The sequence below is a fragment of the Dendrobates tinctorius genome, unplaced genomic scaffold, assembly GCF_039654945.1.
Source record: "Dendrobates tinctorius isolate UK_male_01 unplaced genomic scaffold, ASM3965494v1 ptg000107l, whole genome shotgun sequence".
Classification (NCBI taxonomy): Eukaryota; Metazoa; Chordata; class Amphibia; order Anura; family Dendrobatidae; genus Dendrobates; species Dendrobates tinctorius.
This window is the reverse complement of record NW_027361775.1, coordinates 19,824,429-19,848,886: the sequence shown is the minus strand read 5'-3', so window position 1 is coordinate 19,848,886 and position 24,458 is coordinate 19,824,429. Positions and strand designations below refer to the sequence as shown.

The 24,458-nt window shown below is 41.2% G+C and overlaps 1 protein-coding gene and 1 long non-coding RNA gene across 4 annotated transcripts in view; one reads left to right on the top strand and one right to left on the bottom strand.

Moving 5' to 3' along the window:
• Window positions 1-24,458, top strand: part of LOC141100619 (major facilitator superfamily domain-containing protein 8-like) — a 120,478-nt gene that overhangs the window by 93,683 nt on the left and 2,337 nt on the right. For 2 of the 3 annotated variants that reach the window (XM_073589218.1, XM_073589216.1), the window contains 2 exons: window positions 14,325-14,455; window positions 15,346-18,522. In XM_073589218.1, the coding sequence (XP_073445319.1) occupies window positions 14,325-14,455; window positions 15,346-15,402 (188 nt within the window). In that variant the 3' untranslated portion in view covers window positions 15,403-18,522. The remainder of the gene's footprint in view (window positions 1-14,324; window positions 14,456-15,345; window positions 18,523-24,458) is intronic. The other variant, XM_073589217.1, reaches the window with a different exon arrangement.
• Window positions 2,174-21,896, bottom strand: LOC141100620 (uncharacterized). The gene is made up of 2 exons (XR_012234726.1): window positions 21,787-21,896; window positions 2,174-2,448 (listed from the first exon to the last, which is right to left on the bottom strand). It is a non-coding gene; the product is annotated as an uncharacterized lncRNA (long non-coding RNA).

Here is a 24,458-nt window from a genome sequence, read left to right as displayed (position 1 = left end):
CTTGGAGACCATCAGCACAATGCAATCGCAATCACATTGTGCCAATTGGAGCACAGAGAGCGCTCCTTCACTCTGATGCCTAGCGATGTTGCTGTCACTATTGACAGCGGCGTCAGAGGGATTAAATGCCCGCGATTGGTACTAGCACCAATTGTGGGCATTGCTGCAGGGTGTCAGCTTTCATATAGAGCTGACAACCACACTTGATGTTGCCGGCACTCAGCGTGAACCCGGACTATCATGGCGCCGTATATATACAGCAGTTTGTGGGAATGCAGCACTGTGTATATACAGTGCATGTCAGGAACGTGTTAAGGGAATGAAATTTCAAACTTAAAATTGCAAAAAAAAATTTCATAAATAAATGCAAATTTTATCAACCAAAATTTACCACAATCATGAAGTACAAGATGTCACGAAAAAAAAGTCCCCGAATAAGTGGGATCCATTGAAGCGTTCCAGAATTATTGCCACCTAAATTAACACAGGTCAGAATTCAGAAATGAGACTCTGTCACTAACGTACAAAGTGACTCGGTTTTTAAGGGTTTAAACAATACCTATAATCCTTGTATATAAAAGGGTCTAGCTTGTTTGCTTATGTTACACAGATATGTTGCGTATGCCTGACGCTTATTAGTATATAAATATATTATACATGCTAATTTATGTGCAAATACAAAATGCCATATAACAACCACAAACATAAATGCCCAAACACATTGCTGCCATGGCCCCGGTCTTCATTGATACTCATGTGTCGGCATTTGTAATCTTATTTCACAGCTGTTCTAGTTCTATAGTAGAGTGCACAGCTGACACACTAAGGGCACATATCCGCTGTTCTCTGTTGGAGCATCCAGTTCCATATATAATCACAAATGTACACTGATCACAGTGCTGCCATGGTGCTTGTCTGGTGTTGGCACCATTGGCAGATTTGCTGCACAAATTGGGAAACTACATCAGGTGGATTGGTAGGTCTTGGATAACATACCATGCACCTACTGTGAAAATATAATATAATACATGTCCGAGGTAGTAAGTCTTGTGCCTGCCTGCACTCAATAAGGAGCTAGAGGCTGCTACTGAAAACAGCGCATGCATGTCACAATGAAATTTAATAAGAAAAAAGGTTTACAGATTGCGACATATGCGTAGTTATGAAGACAATTGCAAAAAAAAAGGGGGGAGACAAAAATTGCAATATGGTCTTATCCACGTTACAAAGGATAAAGTATATCATGAAATTTGCTCACCTGGTTAGGATGAGATAAGAGCATGTAGGTAGCGGCTGCTGCAGATCCACCTTAGATCCTTTTATAATATATTTTGGTGTAGTGAGCACTGTATCCGCTAGGGGGCGCTGTGTGGATGTCCTAGATGAGAGGATGAATGGCAGAGTCCTGAATGACTGTTATGTATCTCAAGGTGGGTGGCCTTGAGATGGAGACTTATGTGTGTGTTGATCAGCAGTGATACTGCTGAAGTGCTGTTTCAATGTGTCAGGGAGAAGTCTCCAGGTAGGGCGGACCCAGTTACCTACAAACCCACCCAGGGTGTGTGTTTAAGAACGCTATTGCAATGTGTGTGTGAATGGTTCAAGGACCTGTGATGAGGTCATAGCCATGTGACCCGGTGGGCGTGGCTACGGACCATATAAGGTGGCCAGGGTAGGTCACATGTGGTGAATGCTGGGACCCGGTTGGTCCGTTGTGGAAGGTCCCGCTGGGAGATGTGTCTCCTTTCCTGACAGCACATGAATGCTGAGTTGAATGGCTGCATGTGCCTGATGATTCCCTGGAGGGAATGGATGTCTGTAGCATGATGAAGGCACTATGAGGAAACCCTGACGTGGGTGAGATATCTGAGGCTGAAGAGCCTGTGTATGCATGACCTGTGTGACCACAGGGATTACAGAGCTGAACTCTGTCATGGACGCTATGCTGATTCTATGAACTGTATGTTACTGCTGTGGGTTTATGATGCTGAATAAACCGCATGGACTATAATTGTTTTGTGGAAACCCGTGCCGGATCTGGTTTTGTGGCGGCTAAGCGAATATCCCCTACTTGAATAACAGCGCTACCTTACAATATATATTTTTTAACCCACTCTTTTTTCATATATAAAAATAATTATATATTTATTAAATCATCACAGTTCAACCTAAATTATTTTATATCTTTTTTTTTATTGACAAAGAATTAAAATTGTTTTTGTTTCACTTTTTTCTATAAAGATTGCAATGTTTTGTTCTGTGAAAAAGTAGCCTGCTGGTTCCACATGATAGTCCATTTGTAAGACATCCGCCTTTGAACTGGAATAATCTGTTTTTTTACAGGTTCTTGTCCATTCAAGTAGATATCCGGTCTTTCCTTTTTTTTTTTTTTCTCCTCTTTTTTCTGTTTTCTTTTTCTCTGGTAAAACCGTAAACCGGACTTATTTCCTGGAAATGCAAGATAAATCATCAGTCTTTTATGCTATGCCTATCGTTGTAAATATATTCCACTTGAATTGTTAACAACGTGATGTCATTGAACTTTGACACTGCATCATCTGACTTGTTGGCGCTCATTTTTTTTAAATCCAGCGTCCTCTCAAAACTATTTATATCTGTGATACCTGTACAGTCATGGCCAAAAGTTTTGAGAATGACACACATATTAATTTTTACAAAGTCTACTGCTTCATTTTTTCTAATGGCAATTTGCATATACTCCAGAATGTTATAAAGAGTGATCAGCTTAACAGCAATTACTTGCAAAGTCAATATTTGCCTAGAAAATTAACTTTATCCCCCAAAACACATTTCAACATCATTGCAGCCCTGCCTTAAATGGACCAGCTAACATCGTTTCAGTGATTGCTCCATTAACACAGGTGTGGGTGTTGATGAGGACAGGGCTGGAGATCAATCTGTCATGATTAAGTAAGAATGACACCACTGGACACTTTAAAAGGAGGCTGGTGCTTAGCATCATTGTTTCTCTTCTGTTAACCATGGTTATCTCTAAAGAAACACGTGCAGTCATCATTGCACTGCACAAAAATGGCCTAACAGGGAAGAGTATCGCAGCTAGAAAGATTGCACCTCAGTCCACAATCTATCGCATCATCAAGAACTTCAAGGAGAGAGGTTCCCTTGTTGCCAAAAAGGCTCCAGGGCGCCCAAGAAAGACCAGCAAGCGCCAGGACCGTCTCTTAAAAGTGTTTCAGCTGCGGGATCGGGCTACCAGCAGTGCAGAGCTTGCTCAGGAATGGCAGCAGGCAGGTGTGAGTGCATCTGCACGCACTGTGAGGCGGAGACTCTTGGAGCAAGGCCTGGTCTCAAGGAGGGCAGCAAAGAAGCCACTTCTCTCCAGAAAAAACATCATGGACAGACTGATATTCTACAAGAGGTACAGGGAGTGAACTGCTGAGGACTGGGGTAAAGTCATTTTTTCTGCTGAATCCCCTTTTCGATTGTTTGGGACATCTGGAAAACGGCTTATTCGGAGAAGACCAGGTGAGCGCTACCACCAGTCTTGTCTCATGCCAACTGTCAAGCATCCTGAAACCATTCATGTGTGGGGTTGCTTCTCAGCCAAGGGAATGGGCTCTCTCTGTCTTGCCTAAAAACACAGCCATGAATAAAGAATGGTACCAGAATGTCCTCCAAGAGCAACTTCTCCCAACCGTCCAAGAGCAGTTTGGCGATCAACAATGCCTTTTTCAACATGATGGAGCACCTTGCCATAAAGCAAAGGTGATAACTAAATGGCTCAGGGAACAAAACATAGAGATTTTGGGACCATGGCCTGGAAACTCCCCAGATCTTAATCCCATTGAGAACTTGTGGTCAATCATCAAGAGACGGGTGGACAAACAAAAACCTTCAAATTCAGACAAAATAAAAGCATTGATTTTGCATGAATGGACTGCTATCAGTCAGGATTTGATCCAGAAGTTGATTGAGAGCATGCCAGGGAGAATTGCTGAGGTCCTGAAGAAGAAGGGTCAACACTGCAAATATTGACTTGCTGCATTAACTCATTCTAACTGTCAGTATAACCTTTTGTCACTCATAATATGATTGCAATTATATTTCTGTATGTGATAAAAACATCTGACAAACCCATAAAAACCAGAGGCCAGCAGATCATGTGAAAATATGATATTTGTGTCATTCTCAAAACTTTTGGCCATGACTGTATGTACTGTGTGGTATTTCCTGATGAAGGGGGCATGAGACCCCTGAAACACGTTGAATAAAACCACTGCAATTGTGTAGCATTCTCCTGGAATTTGTCTCAGCGACAGCGCGGAATATAACTACGAATTCCCTTTGGATATATTAGTTATGAAGACAGACATACAAAACCACAATACTGATGTGCAGCCTCTATGACAACATAGGGTGCGTCATCATGTATCAAAGCAAGCGATTGTAAAAAGAGAAACAAAAGATAGTGATACAAGAATGATCCGCACGCCTCAATATAAAAAGATTATGTATAAAAGTAGAATTTTTATTGAAACATCACACATAAAACACTAAAACCAACTGGACTAACCTGACACCACTACAGTAAAGGGCAGAAGCAGACCAATTGTGATATCATTATCGCATGGTGATGTATTGTGCATGTTTAATACCACTACTAGCGGCAATGCATACTGTAAATGCTCAACAGTTGGGGTATGTTCTCACGGTCAGAAAACGCTGCAGGTTGGGAGCTGCGTACATCCACAGCATCCAACCCGCAGCATCTAGATGTTATAGCATAGTGGAAGGGATTTCAAGAAATCTCATGTCCTCTACGCGTGCACGGCCACCTTTGGCTTCCCTGCGGAGACGGACATGCGGTGCGTCTTTCCAGACCGCAGCATGTCTATCTAGTGGAGACACAAGTTTCCGCAAGATAAATATCACCAGTGCAATGTATAGAACGCGGTGATTCCGCACAATTCAATGACCACATGTGGAATCACCGGCGTTCAAAAGCCAGGAGCGCTTTGGACGGAGCTGCGAGCACTGCCGGTTACTGACCATGGGAACGTACCCTTATACATACCTGAGACTTTGGGAATGATATGTCAGGAAACAGTGAAGCATATAGATAATGCAGATCATTATATAATAATAATTGTGTCCTCCAACAATATCACAGGATATGGCAGATAAAAACATCTCTATCCAAAAAGCGTTATCCTATACAGTATATCCATCAAGCACTAAATACACAATGGTGGAATTAGAGGGGTGATTGGAAGAATAAATATATATATCTATATCTAATATATATATATATGTAAAGGCTATAACTCTGTCAATATTAACCCCTTAATTACCACCAGTACGTCTTTTTACTGACCTGAGATATAAGAGAATAGCATCCCCATACAGGTGACAAGCTGGCCGCTATCTGCTGTACACTATATCTGATAACTTGCTGCATCAACCTCGATCAGTGTTGGCACGGCCATATCTGTTTAACTCCTTAGATGCTGCTGTCAATAGTGAATACATCATATAAATGGTTACCAGAGTGTGGGGGCTCCCTCTATAACCTCATCGGCACCCCAAGATCATGATTGTGTGGTCCTGATTAGTGATGCTTGGGTGTCCTCTGAGTATTTTGGCGTGCTTAGAGATTTAGTTTCTGTCGACGACAACACTGCATGATTTCTGGCTGCTGGACAGCCTGAATACATGCAGGGATTCTTTAACAAACAGGCATTCCTCACATGTATTCAGGCTGTCCAGCAGCCACAAATCATGCAGCAGCATCGGCAGAAACTAAATCTCCGAGCACATCCAAATACTCGGGAATCACCCGAGCATGCTTGGGAAAACCCGAGCAACGAGTATACTCTCTCATCACTAGTCCTCATGTTTGCCATGGCAAGTCACAGCCAAATAGTGGCCTTAGAGTCTGCCGGCTATAGTGACCAGTTCAGAAGTTAGCGACATTTAGGTGGTAAAAATACACTTTTTCATTCCTGTTCTGCCACTTTGCATTAACTCCTGAAAATCACCTCAAGGGTTAATAAAATAACCGGCAAAATCAGTTTTCAATATGTGACTGTTTTTAAAATGGTATCATTTTTGGAGCTTTGCCAATATTTAAGATCCCCAAAGTCACATCAAACCTGGATATGTCCCTCAAAAAATAAATTGTGTAAATTTCCTTGAAAACAGATAAAAATTATTACTACATTTTTAAACCTCCTAAAAGGCCAACAAAATAAAATAACATTTTACAAATGGTGCTGATGTAAAGCACACATGTGGGAAATGTTGTTTATTAATGTTTTGCTGTGGTATGACTATCTGGATTAACCCCTTTCCTACATTAGACGTACTATTCCGTCCATGTGACCTGGGACCTAAGTCCCAAGGACGGAATAGTATGTCTAGCGCGATCAGCTGCGCTCACGGGGGGAGCGCAGCTGATCGCGGCCGAGTGTCAGCTGATTATCACAGCTGACAACCGGCACTATGTGTCAGGGGCGGTCACGGACTGCCCCCGACACGTTAACCCCTGGCACACTGCGATCAAACATGATCGCAGTGTACCGGGGGTTAAGGGAAGCATCGGGAGGGAGGGGGCTCCCTCCGTGCTTCCCTGAGACCCCCGCAGCAGCGCAATGTGCAGCGCTGCTGCGAGGGCCTCCTTCCCTGCAGGTCCCCGGATCCAATATGGTGGCAGGGACCTTTGGGGGCTCAGGGAGCCGGCTTCCTCATGCCTGCAAAGCGCCGGCATGAGGAAGCCTGCAGCACTGCCTGTGACAGATCGCTGATCTGTCACAGCGATCTGTGATGTGACAATGTAATAAAGTTAAAAAAAGTGTAAAAATAATTTATAAAAAAAATCGCTAAATTAAAAAAAAATTCCCTAATAAATTCATTTTTTGAAAATAAAAAAAACAATAAAAGTACACATATTTGGTATCGCCGCGTCCGTAACGACCCACCCTATAAAACTGTCCCTAGTTAACCCCTTAAAAAATAAAAATAAAAAAAGAAGCAAAAAATAAAGCTTAATCATCATACCGCCGAACAAAAAGTGCAATAACGTGCAATCAAAAAGACGGATATAAATAACCATGGTACCGCTGAAAACATCATCTTGTCTCGCAAAAAACGAGCCACCACACAGCGTCATCAGCGAAAAAATTAAAAAGTTATAGCTCGCAGAATAAAGCAATGCAAAAATAATTTTTTATATAAAATTGTTTTCATTGCATAAAAACCCCAAAACATAAAAAAAAGACATAAATGAGGTATCGCTGTAACCGTACTGACCAGAAGAATAAAACCACTTTATCAATTTTACCGCACTCGGAACGGTGTAAACGCACCCCCCAAAAGAAATTCATGAAACACTGTTTTTTGTTCATTCTGCGTTCCAAAAATCGGAATAAAAGGTGATCAAAAAATGTCACGTGCCCGAAAATGGTACCAATAAAAACGTCAACTCGACCGGCAAAAAATAAAACCTCACATGACTCGGTGGGTCAAAATATGGAAAAATTATAGCTCTCAAAATGTGGTGATGCATAAACTATTTTTACAATAGCCAAAAATAAAAACCCGCTATAAATAGTAAATCAAACCCTCCTTTATCACCCCCTTAGTTAGGGAAAAATAATAAAATAAAAAAAAGTATTTATTTCCATTTTCCTATTAGGGGTAGGGCTAGGGTTAGGGCTAGGGTTAGGGCTGAGATTAGGGTTAGGGGTGTGTTGGGGTTAGGGTTGGAGTTAGAATTGGGGAGTTTCCACTGATTTGGCACATCAGGGGCTTTCCAAACATGACATGGTGTCCAATCTCAATTCCAGCCAAAAAAGTCAAATGGCGCTGCTTCCTTCCGAGCTCTGCCATGCGCCCAAATAGTGGTTTACCCCCACATATGGGGTATCAGTGTACTCAGGACAAATTGCACAATAACTTGGGGTCCTGTTACTCTTGGGAAAATAAAAATTGGGGGTGAAAAGATCATTTTTGTGGAAAAAATGATTTTTTAATTGTACGGCTGTACGTTATAAACTTGTGTGAAGCCCTTGGGGGTTCAAAGTGCTCACCACATATCTAGATAAGTTCCTTGGGGGGTCTAGTTTCCAAAATGGGGTCACTTGTGGGGGGTTTCCACTGTTTAGGCACATCAGGAGCTGTCCAAACAAACTTGACATGCCATCCGATCTGAATTCCAGCCCATTTTGCAGTGAAAAAGTCAAATGGCGCTGCTTCCTTCAGAGCTCTGCCATGCGCCGAAACAGTGGTTCCCTCCACATATCAGGTATCGGCGTACTCAGGACAAATTGCACACTAACTTTTCCAGTCCAATTTCTCCTGTTACCCTTGGTAAAATAAAAAATTGAACCTGAAGTAATTTAAAAAAAAAAAAAAGTTACATTTTCATTTTTGTTTTTTAAACATTCAAAAAATTCCTGTGAAGCACCTGAAGGGTTAATAAACTTCTTGAATGTGGTTTTGAGCACCTTGAGGAGTGCAGTTTTTAGAATGGTGTCTCTTTTGGGTATTTTCTATCATATAGACCCCTCAAAGTGACTTCAAATGTGATGTCCCTAAAAATAATATGGTGTTGTAAAAATGAGAAATCGCTGGTCAATTTTTAACCCTTATAACTTCCTAACAAAAAAATTTTGGTTCCCAAATTGTGCTGATGTAAAGCAAACATATGGGAAATGTTACTTATTAAGTTTTTTGTGTGCCATATCTCTGTGATTTAAGAGCATAAAAATTCAAAGTTGGAAAATTGCGAAATTTTCAAAATTTTTGCAAAATTTCCGTTTTTTTCACAAATAAATGCAAGTTATATGAATGACATTATTTTCTATAAATACACACTAACACTTATCAACCTAAATGTACCATTATCATCCAATATAATGTGCCACAAAAAATAATCTCAAAATCACTATGATTTTTTGAAGCGTTCCAGAGTTATTACCACATAAAGTGAAACTAGTCACAATTAAAAAAAAAAAAATGCCCTGGTCACTAAGGGTATAAAATACTTAAATTCCTCTCATCCACTATTATCATAATCCAACACTAGAATAATGCATGGAAAGATGAAATAAAGAGATGCTAGAGACAAATAATGTCACCCATAAGGAGCCATGGTACAGATTATTCCAGACAGCCCACGTGTGTGGAACACAGCTTCATCAGGGAAAGTGCTTGAGAAACACAGTGCCAGCAAACTACAGTTGTGGCCAAAAGTATTGACACCCCTGCAATTCTGTCAGATAATACTCAGTTTCTTCCTGAAAATGATTGCAAACACAAATTCTTTGGTATTATTATCTTCATTTAATTTGTCTTAAATGAAAAAACACAAAAAGAATTGTCCTAAAGCCAAGTTGGATATAATTCCACACCAAACATAAAAAAGAGGGTGGAAAAAAGTATTGGCACTGTTCGAAAAGTCATGTGATGCTTCTCTAATTTGTGTAATTAACAGTTCTCTGGTCAGATGAGACAAAAGTAGAGCTTTTTGGGCAAAGGCATCAACATAGAGATTACAGGAGTAAAAAGGAGGCATTCAAAGAAAAGAACACAGTCCCTACAGTCAAACATGGCGGAGGTTCCCTGATGTTTTGGGGTTGCTTTGCTGCCTCTGGCACTGGACTGCTTGACCGTGTGCATGGCTTTATGAAGTCAGAAGACTGCCAACAAATTTTGCAGCATAATGTAGGGCACAGTGTGAGAAAGCTGGGTCTCCCTCAGAGGTCATGGGTCTTCCAGCAGGACAATGACCCAAAACACACTTCAAAAAGCACTAGAAAATGGTTTGAGAGAAAGCACTGGAGACTTCTAAGGTGGCCAGCAATGAGTCCAGACCTGAATCCCATAGAATACCTGTGGAGAGATCTAAAAATGGCAGTTTGGAGAAGGCACCCTTCTAATATCAGGGACCTGGAGCAGTTTGCCAAAGAAGAATGGTCTAAAATTCCAGCACAGCATTGTAAGAAACTCATTGATGGTTACCGGAAGCGGTTGGTCGCAGTTATTTTGGCTAAAGGTTGTGCAACCAAGTATTAGGCTGAGGGTGCCAATACTTTTGTCTGGCCCATTTTTTGGAGTTTTGTGTGAAATGATCAATGTTTTGCTTTTTTCTTCATTCTCTTTTGTGTTTTTTCATTTAAGACAAAATAAATGAAGATAATAATACCAAAGAATTTGTGTTTGCAATCATTTTCAGGAAGAAACTGAGTATTATCTGACAAAATTACAGGGGTGTCAATACTTTTGGCCACAACTGTATATATACCAAGTACTGTAATTAAAAAGTAGTGAATTACCAGCGGTTGTCAAAATGTTCAGGAGGAGGTAGGTACACGGCATTATGATCAAAGCAAATGCTGAGCACCATGCTGAATGCCAACGCATGCGCTCCAATAACAGGAAGCGATCGCTCTGCTACGAGAGTATCTGGACCAGGGATGCCTACTGTGTCTAAAAGAGCAAAAGCGCAACTCCCACTATGAAGACAGACATCATGGCAACACTGTGATCAGGGTATTAATTATTATTTTACTCACTTATATAGCGCCATTATATAACACCATTTATTCCACAGCGCTTTACAGACCTCATCACTGTCCCCATTGGGGCTCACAATCTAAATTCACTATTAATATGTCTTTGAGGTGTAATTGGTATATGGCATTTTGTATTTCTTTGACCTAAATCTTGCACTTAGATTAGCACTTATTTTATAATTACATATATGTGCTAATGGCCTTTATGACCCTTATGCAACATATTTGTGTTATATAGTGCTGATTGATTGGGATCCTTTTGGATATTGATGAATGACTTGCAAAGTCTTTTGTGTAAGCTGATAAATGGTGTATGCACATATCTGAACACCACCTTTTTTGAAGATGCGGGTGAACATTTTGCTTTTCCTTACAATAAAGCACCTCAGTTTCTGCATACTTCTAGATATTTTAACAAAGTCTTAGGAAAATCCAAATTCTCAATGAATATTTTTATTGTAGGGACTGTGTTCAGTTTTCTTCTGCCTAAAGAAACTGAGACTTTTATACATGTGGTAATTAATCCATGATAAGAGAATCTGCTAGACCAGCGGTCCCCAACCTTTCTGACCTTTAGAGCAACATTCAGTTTAGAGAGTGGGTCACAAACCACATTCAGCACTGAGAGAGTGTCGCGAGCCACATCCGACTCCCACCCCCTTCAAAGTGTCAGGACCCGCTGCCCGACGGGAACTCACCGGCGGCAATGCAGGAGGCTGACGTGGACGTCTGGTGCCAGGGGTAAGCCCGTGGCACCCCGGGTAGCAGCGGATGCGAGCGGTATTAGCGGTGCAGAGGCAGCTAGCTGCTCGCGGGAGAGGGCAGACAGGACCTGCGTCACGTGACAGAGTCAGAGGAGATGGGTGGAGCCTAGCGCCGCTGTGAGGGGAGACAGTGCAGGCTTGCTGTGGCTCCGCGGGCACCTTCGGGAAGGAGCGGAGGTCCCAGGGATGTTAAAGGGGAAGCAGAGATAACGTAGTCACACACGCCAAGGTCAAAACACAGAGAGGTCGGCGCAGTACACAGGGGCAGTCAGAAGGGTAGTCAGAACGTAGCAAGAGATGAGTTAACCAGGACTGGCAATAAATGGTACAGAAATGGCAGGCAAGAATCACAACGGGGACGGAACCAGATCAGAACCAGACTAGCAGACAATATCACAGGCACAACAGGGTCAGACACACTCAGCCAAGGGTCAGAGTATAAAGTTTTATAGAAGTGCTTTTGTGGTTTATCTTCCCAGAGAGGGGCGATCTTCATTGTATGAGTGATCTTTGCACTGTATGATTTAACGGTCACAAGTATAATTGTTAGATATTTTCCTTACATAGAGTGCTTTCAGTTAAAATATGTACAGTAAGTAGATTGCTGAAATGGAATTTATCGTGGGCAAGGAAAATATTAACATTTTATGGTGGAATATCTGTAAAACATTAAGTAGTACTATAAGTAAATGGTGTAAATGTGAAGTCATACTAAAACATGAAAGACTTATGAGATGACTGAACAAGGTTTTGTGTGTACAGATTAGTGATAAAGGATCTGCTTCAGGACCTTGAAGCTTAGTCTTCAGATAAAGATCCATTATTCCTTTCATGGTAATCTTTTTATGAATATTCTGTGTATTCATATTACTATTGATTTTTATTTTCTCTACTATTATGTTTCAAGCTGTCCTCACATATAACAAATACCGTTTGTTAGCAGATTGCTTTCACACATGGCAGCAACCAGTGTAGTCCTATACAGTACGTTATATCTTATGGATTCCACATCTACTGTACATGAGTGGGGGAAACAAACTGCGGCTTGCGTCCAACATGGTAACCTACATAGACTCCTGCATAACCTCATTGCTTCCATATCCTATTTGATAAACAATGCTTTCTCACAAACTAAAACATCACTATATATTTGATGTATCAAAAGATCCAATGAATTCCGAAGTGGGGGTACAAGTATAAGCTAAATCTGTATTTGTAGCGTAATTGTATTTTATATTCGTGAACTTATGGAATTTCTATGTATATGCTATTTTTTACATGGATGCATTCAATCTCAATCGCCATTATACACAATACATTGAAAAGCGACAAGGTGGCAAGGACCTACACCAATCTCTTATTGATGACCTATCTTGAAGATACAGTACATCATCAATATAATTTGCTCAACGAACCCCCCTTAATGCATTTGTAATGGTAGTCAAGTAATAGATTCCTGATGGTAAACTCAATAGGAGGTACCTTGGAGCTCAATGTTATGCCACTTGTCTGTTCTAGTTCGATATAAAAGTAGGAAAACAGACCCCTTTTAAGTTTTCATTTCACTGTACCTATCATTATCCTTTTCTAATCTTTTTCATTGGTATTTAATAATGACTGTTGAATCTTGACTGGTGCTATTAGATGGTGTGGGTCTCACACGTCTCTTCATGAGTAATATATTCTCTATCACAAAGTAGGACAGAGGATAGGAGCTACACGGTCCTGTATGAAGCATAACCAAAGAAATGAGTCCGAGCATAAGTTGATATACATGCATTGTGTAGTTTACACGATGGCCATTTCACAGACAGAATCCAAGAAAAAAGAATTAGTATATACCCTCCAGTAAGTTAATAGTACATGTAAATAATAAAGTACTTAGCTAACATAATTTTGATTAAAACAAAAAGCATAAAAGCCATCCCACTGTGATAAGGTGTACACAATCAGGATGATCCCATTTTTATCTCTAGTATTAAAACCTCACCTTGTCAGCCAACCTCAATATAGATAAGGGTGGAACAGGATACAGACCTGACTGTTCAGACACCTGCCCATTGGAAGCTTTATAGTCAAAATAATGTTAACTAAGTACAGTATGTTGTTTACATGTACTATTACTATATACTTACTGTGACAAAAATCTCCCAAAATCTATGAAAGATAACTTTTTTTCTAGTTGGTCCTAGAGCAGTGGTTCTGGCTCCATCGGATCCGACTGGGCCTCTACTACTTAGAGACTAAACACAATTTTGCTACCTAGCTGCTAGTGGCTGTCCTATGTATCTCCCTTCCCGTGCGTGTTAGAATGAATCGAGACCCAGGCAGGCGCTTGTGATCTCGGAAATATACACGATTTATAGCTAGGATGTATAGTAGTTCCATAACTCCTTCATGAAATCTTAGTTGGATGAACAAAGGAATCAGGCTGCATGGCTTGGATTCACAGGGGGTCTTCCTGTAGAAGGATGCATACCAGCCAGTTGGTAGGGGATGTGAATCCCTTTGTTTGAAGCTGGCCAGGTGTCATGTCACCACAGCACGTGCTGACGGGGTCTCCACAATTCTATGCCAAATAGGATACAGATGATTGACATGGAAATGTCTCCAATATTCTTCACTTACTATAGGGTATTTGCTCATTTTGTTTTTTTCTTGGGTTTCATCTGTGAAATGGCAACAGTGTGAACGTCCTTCTACACACTGCATGTACAAGTTGCATACAGAAAAAGGTCCAGTTTGCATCACATCCTGCTTGTTCTAACTTTTAGCTGCATATAATGGCATGGTAAACTACTACGTATCCTTTATTTTGGTGTGTATTAAGGAATATCACATTTTCATTTACATAAATATCTCCTATAAGATTCAGAACGCGGCAGTATATTATCTAATGTTTATTATGGATTTATACTGTAGGCTGTGCTTGTATAAGATGGACTCAGTTGGAAATGACAATGACAGGTATTTTCCATTTTTGTATTTTCTCATGGCTTTGTAGGGTTCAATCATGGGCTACGACGATCAGTTGGGGGTGTGGCTACTATTTTGGGACCACTCTGGGCAGCAGGTTTAACACAAAATTTGTATATTATGCTGGGAACTATGATGGGTCTGCTTCTTTTAATCAGTGTAAGTAACAAAAATATTGCATTTTATTTTGGTTCGGTGAGCAAATCGTTATATTTCCCTTCATTTAGATTTTTTAATTTTGTTTTAATAGTTTATTATAAACCAATTTCACTGTCTGGAAGTCAAATATTAGTGGGCATATCTTGATTTAATCTAGCAAGTTATAATCCAGAAAGTCTGAAAATCAACACTTTTAAGGTTATGTGCACACAGCGAAAGTGCCCCATAAAATGAACAAGCATTGTCTGGACAACATTGCTGTGTACATGTTCCAACACATGTCCTATCTTTTAACCGATCCAGGGTTTGGAAACCATGAAGTGATTAAAAAGTGACATGCTCATCGTAGTGGGAGCCATCTGCTGTCAATACTTGACAGTATAGAGTAAAAGCTCTGTCACAAGAATGATGGCAAAGCTGCTCCAGGGAAATGAGCACCAGCGTTTTCCAGAAGCGGCGTCACCTGGGGTAGCTCGGCATCTGCAGCAGCATCTAAGGAAACTAAATGAGTTGTACGGTTACAAACAAAGTTAAAGTTTCGACTTGCACACTATCTGCATTCCACTCTGTAGCAGTTATGACATGACCACAAGTATGCGATTTGTAAAGTTGCGGTAACGTGGCAACTAGCTGCTTGTTCATGTCTTTCAATAGAACGCTACGAAAAGCAGGAAGGGAAGTTGGTAGTCGCTGAAGCTGCCAGCAAAGTGAAATCCTGACACTGTGGAAATTGCACCCCTTGAATAGCAATTTCCAAGACAAACTACAATATATTGTGAAAAAAAAAAATAAATTAGAACAAGAAAACCTAGCAAAGAGAGCAATTTAGGAAATTCATCTGACGAAAAACATAACTTTATCGTTGCATCTTTTGTGCTTCTCTTTCTTAGGTAATGGTTGTCCTATCGTACAAGTACCTAGTAGAACCTGCTGCATCAGAGGAATGATAACCGATCGCCTGTTCCTGTGACGTCAGCCAAAAGTCAAGGCAACAAGACTTTAATTGTTTTTTTACCTATGGAAAAAAATGCAAATTACATGGTCAGTTTGTGATGCATGTCTGCAAGGTAACTTGCGCAGTTCTCACAGAGAAGCAATGAGGTTCAGTCCTACCTTACCTTGACTCAGAAGCAAAGCTATGAAACCCTAGTCTTATTCTAGTAAAAAGGAGTGTATATAAACTGCTTTTACATTTGTACGTAGTGGTCGAGAACTTTAGACAAATCCTAATTTACAGTTGTACATGATAGAATTGATGATCTTTGTTTAATTTGCTGTGAACTTCATAAAAATCCCATAAAAAATTTGAATACCATTATAACAATATCCAAGTTTTAGTCTTAAATTCCCTTGTCTGACCCATGTTCAATGCCCATGCTTGTGGTTATCTTGCATTGCTGTGTAATAAGCCGCATGCTGGAGCATCCTCTTCAATAGCTTAATAAGTTCCTGCAGTTCCACAGTACGGACTGTAATAATAGACTTGTTGTGCTACTGTATGGTGCCTACATGAGGCAGTAACTGGAGCCTAGAATGAGATTATATATATATATATATATATATATATATATATATATATATATATATATATATATATATATATATATATATATATGAAAAATGTTAATGTGCCTCAATATATTGGACACTACATAGATTCAGTCTGGGCCTATACAAATCAATAGGAGCTGTAATTATGAATGAAAGAGTGTATGGACACCTACTTATACATTGTTTACATTAGAAGATGCTGTATAAAATATATAAAGAAATCGCAACACTGAAGTTTGTAGTTTAAATTCACACCATACAAAAAGCCGACTTTTTTTTCACTTGCTTATTTTCCTAAACCATGTTACAAATGAATATGTTGTATTTGTATTTGCGCTTTTCTGAAAAATGTTTTTGGATACTAAAATGAGCTTTTTTCACAGCCTTGGTGAAACAAAGGACTTGGACTTGCTCAAATCCAACAAGCCCACTCAGATATCATTAGTGTTCTGTAGTGTCATTATATATGAATAATCAGCTAGAAAGTCGTATTTACACACACAATTTGTAGACGAGGAATATAAATGGAAACGAACCATAAATAAGCTAAAGTGAAGGCAAAGTTACTTATTTTTTGAAGTGTATAAATCCAGAAAAAGCACTGTTGTCATGATGAAGGATTCAAACCCATCTGTCCATACATACCCATATTTGCAAAGCTTCAAGTGTAAATAAATCACTAGGGTGTCTACATGTTCTGGCTGAGGGGCAGTAGTGTACAAACTTGGTTTTACTGCAAATTACCACCTCCCAAAATCATGGTAAAAAAATCAGCTATCATGACAACCCATCATCCCTCTCAATTATGTTTTGAGGAAGCAACTGGGAACCCCATACCTTGGTCTAATCTTTTAGATTCCACAGTCAATAGTTTGGCATCTAGAAAGCAGGATTGGAAGTCTTTCTAATGCTATTGCAGCAGGAGCGCAGCTACATATTGCAGCCAAGTCACACTGCATATGGAGCGAGCTATGATCCTGAGCCCACTTCATACAACTGAGTTTTGAAAAAAAATAAAATATATGTGTGTGTGTGTGTGTGTGTGTGTGTGTGTGTGTATGTGTGTGTGTGTATGTATATATATATATATATATATATATACACATTAGCCATGAACCCGTTCTACGCCCGGGTGGCGAGCATTTTTTATTGGTATATGGTCTCCCATCCTGGCATGCATGGCACCCCTCATTCCTATCCTGGTATGCATGGTACCCTCACCCCCCAATCCTGGTATGCATGGCTCCCCATTCTTCATCCTGGTATGCATGGTCCCCTCACCCCCCAATCCTGGTATGCATGGTACTCCCTCATCCCTATCCTGGTATGCATGGTCCCCTCACCCCCTATCCTGGTATGCATGGTCCCCTCACCCCCTATCCTGGTATATATGGTCCCCTCACCCCCTATCCTGGTATGCATGGCTCCCTCACCCCTTATCCTGATATGCATATTCCCCTCATCCCCCAATCCTGGTATGCATGGTACCCCTCATTCCCCAATCCCGGTATGCATGGTCCTCTCACCCCCCTATCCTGGTATGTATGGTCCCCTCACCACCTATCCTGGTATGCACGGCCCCCTCACCCCTTATCCTGGTATGCACGGTCCCCTCACCCCCAATCCTGGTATGTATGGTCCCCTCACCCCCTATCCTGGTATGCATGGCCCCCTCACCCCTTATCCTGGTATGCATGATCCCCCTCATCCCCCAATCCTGGTATGCATGGTCCTCTCACCCCCCTATCCTGGTATGCATGGTACCCCTCATCCCCCAATCCTGGTATGCATGGCCCCCTCACCCCTTATCCTGGTATGCATGGTCCTCTCATCCCCCAATCCTGGTATGCATAGTCCTCTCACCCCCCAATCCTGGTATGCATGGCACTCCCTCATCCCTATCCTGGTATGCATGGTCCCCTTGTTAAGGGGAGAATATATAGCATATGAATATATACAAGAATCAAAATTATACCACTATGTGGACGCTTTGCTCAAATATTAGAATCATATAGCTATAAGATACTTCTGATTCTCTAAGACTTATTTCTGTATCCACCTAGTCTCATCGAAACTGGGTTAGGCTAGGCCAGAAACAATAATCAGTTGCATAATGATTATATAGTAGATATAGGACATATGAGATCATATGAGATCAGTAATAATTTGCTATTTGGGGTAATCAGTAATTTGGAAAGAACCCATGATGTAATGCAATGAGACAGCTCGATTTTTGCTATAAAATGTTGTACACTTCTGGAAATATATCAGAAATCATTTGAGAGACAATTGCTTGCATTTGTCCCGATTTCTCTGGCCGTAAGACCCCACATTCAATTTGGAAGCAGAACAATTAAGATGAAGAAACACGCATTCTGTGTGCCATATCAATATCATTCATATCATTTGACGTCCAACGAGGGGCTAGGACGAAAGTTCGAACCTGACCAACTGCAAAGAAGACCTCCAATCTTGGACTGGACCACTCGAGGGTGGAGATGTGCACCTCCTACTAGGTAAGAAAATCATTTATCTTACCTATAACCCTCCAGTGTTTCTGTGCTGAGATAAAGGTTAGTCGGCTGTCAGATTCGGACATAGTGACCAATCTGACAAGTCCTAGCACCAAAAACCCACCCTGGTCACGATTTCCTTAATTGTCTGCCCTATCTGCTTTGCCTCTCTGCTTTGCTGTTTTGGTTGTTTGCATATGTGATTGTTACCTCAGCCAGCCTGGAAAGGAAAAGAGAAAGAAAAAGATAGGGAGACGTATTGAGCAAATTCACTGTCACTCTGGTTCCGGTCCTGCTCTCGGTTTGACCGATGATCGCAGAAGTCTGAACTGTGTCTCTCCCAGTGAGTAAGTGGGAGTAGGGGCTTGATTACTGTGAGTGATTTTCCAACCTCTAAGTGGTTGGTGACTTCTTGCAGGTTTCCCACCGGACATCATCTAGCTAAGATGATGGTGTTTTAGCTGCAGCATAGGTTTATAGGTTTTATTCTAAACGGGTGGAAGGGTAATTTCAATTACCGTGTTGATGTGACTGAGTGATTGCTCTCTCCCTGAAAAGTATGGTTTGCCCAGGTGTAGATTTTTAATCTCTACAAATCAGGCTGGCATATAGATAGGTAAATTGTGAAGTGTTTTGGTGTCAAAGATTCGCAGTATTTGATGTCAGTGCCAGTTTTAAATTCATTCTGTCTTTTGTAGTGTTTATGATTTGCCGGCAGGAGGCATACTAGCATGTGGTTAAAATTTTTGAATGCATTTTATATATGTATATACAGTCATATGCTAAAGTTTGGGCACCCCTATTAATGTTAACCTTTTTTCTTTATAACAATTTTGGTTTTTGCAACAGCTATTTCAGTTTCATGTATCTAATAACTGATGGACTCAGTTATATTTCTGGATTCAAATGAGGTTTATTGTACTAACAGAAAATGTGCAATCTGTATTTAAACAAAATTTGACCGGTGCAAAAGTATGGGCACCTCAACATAAAAGTGACATTAATATTTCGTAGGTCCTCCTTTTGCAAAAATAACAGCCTCTAGTCGCTTCCTGTAGCTATTAATGAGTTCCTGGATCCTGGATGAAGGTATTTGTGACAATTCCTGTTTACAAAACAATTCTAGTTCAGTTAAGTTTGATGGTCACCGAGCATGGACAGCCCGATTCAAATCATCCCACAGATGTTCAATGATATTCAGGTCTGGGGACTGGGATGGCCATTCCAGAACATTGTAAATGTTCCTCTGCATGAATGCCTGAGTAGATTTGGAGCGGTGTTTTGGATCATTGTCTTGCTGAAATATCCATCCCCTGTGTAACTTCAACTTCATCACAGATTCTTGCACATTATTGTCAAGAATCTGCTGATACTGAGTTGAATCCATGCGACCCTCAACTTTAACAAGATTCCCGGTGCCGGCATTGGCCACACAGCCCCAAAGCATGATGGAACCTCCACCAAATTTTACTGTGGGTAGCAAGTGTTTTTCTTGGAATGCTGTGTTTTTTAGCCTCCATGCATAGCGCCTTTTTGTATGACCAAACAACTCAATCTTTGTTTCATCAGTCCACAGGACCTTCTTCCAAAATGTAACTGGCTTGTCCAAATGTGCTTTTGCATACCTCAGGCGACTCTGTTTGTGGCGTGCTTGCAGAAACGGCTTCTTTCGCATCACTCTCCCATACAGCTTCTCCTTGTGCAAAGTGCGCTGTATTGTTGACCGATGCACAGTGACACCATCTGCAGCAAGATGATGCTGCAGGTCTTTGGAGGTGGTCTGTGGATTGTCCTTGACTGTTCTCACCATTCTTCTCTGCCTTTCTGATATTTTTCTTGGCCTGCCACTTCTGGGCTTAACAAGAACTGTACCTGTGTTCTTCCATTTCCTTACTATGTTCCTCACAGTGGAAACTGACAGGTTAAATCTCTGAGACAACTTTTTGAATCCTTCCCCTGAAAAGCTATGTTGAATAATCTTTGTTTTCAGATCATTTTGTTGTTTTCAGGAGCCCATGATGCCACTCTTCATAGGAGAATCAAATAGGAGAACTACTTGCAAGTGGCCACCTTATTACTGTGTTCAAGATAGCTAGACATCACTATGTTCACTGAAGACCCCTTTACTCGGACATAAGGAGTACATACAGCCTTTACAGTCACATATCCAACTGTTTATAATCCCGTGAGAATTTGTCTCAAGACGCACACACATGTCCCTCAGACGCATTCAGAATTCAGATAATAGAATGGGTGGGAGCAGTCAGTTGATATCTATAAGACGGATATGACCCATGGTGGATTGAGGAAAGAAAATGTATGTTAAGAAACCCTCTGATCACGAGGGGAGGAGCATTAGATAAGAAGGCATGGAAGAATGTGTTAATGAGTAGAGAGCAGCGTCCCAGCCTCAGGTATTATGAGGTGTTACAGGACCCTGAAGCATTTTATAAGATGGCAGAGAAAGTTAGGAAAAAAAGGCATGAGGGAAGGAATATAACAAGATTGCTGAATTTTATGCAAAACAAATATTTACACAGGAAGATGTGTCAGTTGCAACATCATTTATACTTCTATATACATTCCCGATGACTGGACGTGTGCCAGCTGTCAAATGCAGAATTCAGAATATTATGAGACTTGTTCTGACTGTCAGATGACCAATCCAAGTAGTCTTACTCTCTGTCCAACTATTTATATAGACGGCACGCCTTATGTTACATCCTGTCCAGCATCTATTATAGTTCCATTAATTAATGTAGTTTATGAAAAGAATAATGAAGAAAAAGATGAATATGACATGGAGGTATATAATGAAACAGAACAGGAGAAGACAGGAAATAAATAGCTCAGACTGATAATCTACAGTATCGCTATATGGTGTGGGGACATAATCATCATCATCATCATCATCTTTTAAGCCTCAAAGTTCATACTTTTGTACACAATCTACTCCACGCAAGGACTCCCGGAAATACCAGGAGACAGATACCCTAGTAAGCAGCTTGCCAGACCCCCATTCTCCAGGATGTCATGCAGGGAAAAGGAGAACCTGTGGATAGTTTCTTCCACTGATGTAACAAAAAGTTTCTGGATCTCAGATTTCAAATGCAAATTAGTCACCAGTTGGAAGAAACTTTGACGCCCACCAATATTGAGTTTTAGATTTTAATAGGGTACTGGCATACTGAGTCCACAACCCATGAAAGTACGTATACTCTTACAGCCCCCCCCACAAAAATACAATAGAGAAACAACATCTCTCACCCAGACAGAGGTTGACGATATTCCGCTCAAATTCCTGGTGGGTCCCGATGCAATCAGAAGTGTAATCAGGGACATTGATCTATCTGCTGCTGAAGTACGCAGTCCCTCCTCTTTACAGGACACATCTGTAGATCATGTGGGCGTTGAACTTATGGGACTAATCCCAGACTAAATATTGGCAGGCTGAAAATCCAGTTTGTAAAGGTGGGGCTGAAGTCAGTAGCCCTGCTACCAAGGAAATTGCAATACTCATTTTTCCTTTCACAATCTGCAATTATTTTTATGAAGTTATGGATGATACATGACTTATGTGCTGTCAATGAAGTTATAGTACTGGACACATCTATGGTGCCAAACCCACACACTCTGTTTTAATCAATTCTATTTATTTTTCGATGGTTTACGGTGATTGACCTGGCCAATGCTTTCTTCAGTTTACCTCTACATGATGCAAGCCACTACCTGTTTGTTTTCACACATGAGGGCCAGCAATATACTTGGACTATGATGTCTTAAGGGACACAACATAGCCCCTCTATGTTCACCTGAGCCATGACCACGGTCCTGGAGCCCTGGAAGAGGACACATCCCACTGCCACTCTCTTACAGTACATGGATGACCTCTTCCCCTGACTGAAGACAGCAAAGCCAATACTGCTCTTCTACACATGCAACCTTTTTATAACTATTTTAAGGTTAACCAAAGAAGGCATCAATGGGTTTTAAATGCTAAACTGCAATCACATTTTCACAGCTCTAGGACTGCCAGGCTATACCGAACTGTTTTGTCTGTTTGTCATGAAGAAACCTAACCATGCAACTGGAGTCCTGACACAGCTTCACGGAGGAAAACAATGCCCTCCTGATTACTACTCTCCAAGATTTGACCCAGTGGCTCGTGGAGTCCCAACCTGCATGAGAGCCGTGTTTGCAACCCACCTGTGCTGGACAAAGCTTCTGATATTTTTATGGGTCGCCAATTGAAGATGCTGGCCCAAAGCACCTGTCTGCAATGCCCTACTCTGCTCCCAGACAACGTCACCATCTCCAGATGTGCTGTCCAGCTACTCTCCTATCTCTGCCAAAGGGGGGTGGAAGATGGAGGATGAAAACCACATCTCTGACACATTAGTGGAAGAGGTAGTTGCCTCTGAAATGGCTCAACGCGATTGTCTCGCTGTCATGAGGCAAGAGAACACCTGGAAGATCCTGACCTGATGCTCTTTGTGGATATACCAAGGTATGCAGACCAAAAAGGCCGTTTGCACACTGGTATAGCAATAGCCACAGAAGATACGTGCTGCCAGCAAAACCACTGCCTACACCAAAAGGCAGGACTGCGGGCCTTGGCAGAAGCATACAAGAGGTCCACTCAACATGAAGATATGACCAATCTGGAGGGGAAAAGAATTCATCATGGCTTACGGAACGCCGGTCAGACACCACAAAGCCATACAAGAACTAATGGAGTCCTTGTTGATGCCAGGAAGAGTTGCGGTGGTAAAAGCACACACACTGGAGACACTTCAAGGGAAGCAGTGGGCAACAGACTAGTTGAAGTAACAGCAAAAGAAGCAGCAGTAATACTGCTTGACACAGAAACAGAGGAAAAGGGATAACCCTGGAAAAAGATGTTCTGACACTCCAGAAACAAGTATCCAAGGAAGAAAAGAAGAAATGGACCTAAGATGAAGTCACACAGGATGAAATACGTCTAAGAATGAACAAGGAAAATTTAAGGTCTCGAACAAAACTCTACATACTTGATGCTATACAGGAAACAGGGGAGTCATAGCATAAGAGTTTAGTCTTTCCCTTGGGTCACACACATGCACAAATACACACACATAATAGCAGGTCCAACAAAACTCAGCCCTATAAGATCCTACCTGTAAATATTCACAGTTTAGGATTATATTTTGTTTGTTTATATGCAGACTAAGTTTAAAAACATGTGACTAAAATAGATTTTTGAGTTTTTTATCCATCCCAGATCCACAGGACCTAGGATCCCACCAGATTCTGCCCAATGACTGAGCCCTCATCACCAAGAGGTTCAACAGACGTACCCTTGAGCCTAGAGATGACAGCCCGTTCCAAGTCCTGTCAACTATCACAGCAGTCCATGTGTCCACGCTTCCCACTGCAAGGAGATGCCAGATCCAGAGTCCAGTAGCGGCTGCCACTCTTCATCCGTCTGGCACTTATCCTTTTCCTAGCTCAAGGGGTAGTCAGTCACCAAGGGGTAGTCACTCATGAGAAGGGTATACTGACATTCTGGTATAATGTCTCCACCCCAAGAGTAACATATCAATTTGACTACTGTCTCATAGTAGAATGTCCAGGCCCCATGGTACAGTTTGATATCGGGTTAAGTACACAATTCATCTGTGAACCTTCCCCTGTTTCAGTAGTAGTGACAAACTGTGAGGATTGGTCACTTGTTGGGTGGCACACTGGTGAATGTGACTGGAGACATCAACCAGTCCAGGACCTACAGCAAAGGGACAAATTGGTAATAAGCCTATTAAGCTGCATGACTCTGTCCAAAGCCCCTTTTAAAGACCAGACAGCCCTTCCAGGCCTACCCTTCCCTGCCACCCACTGCCCCAAGAAGGGGTGTATAGTTGTGTACCTCATCATTGAGAACCCCTCAGAGAATAACCAAGGGT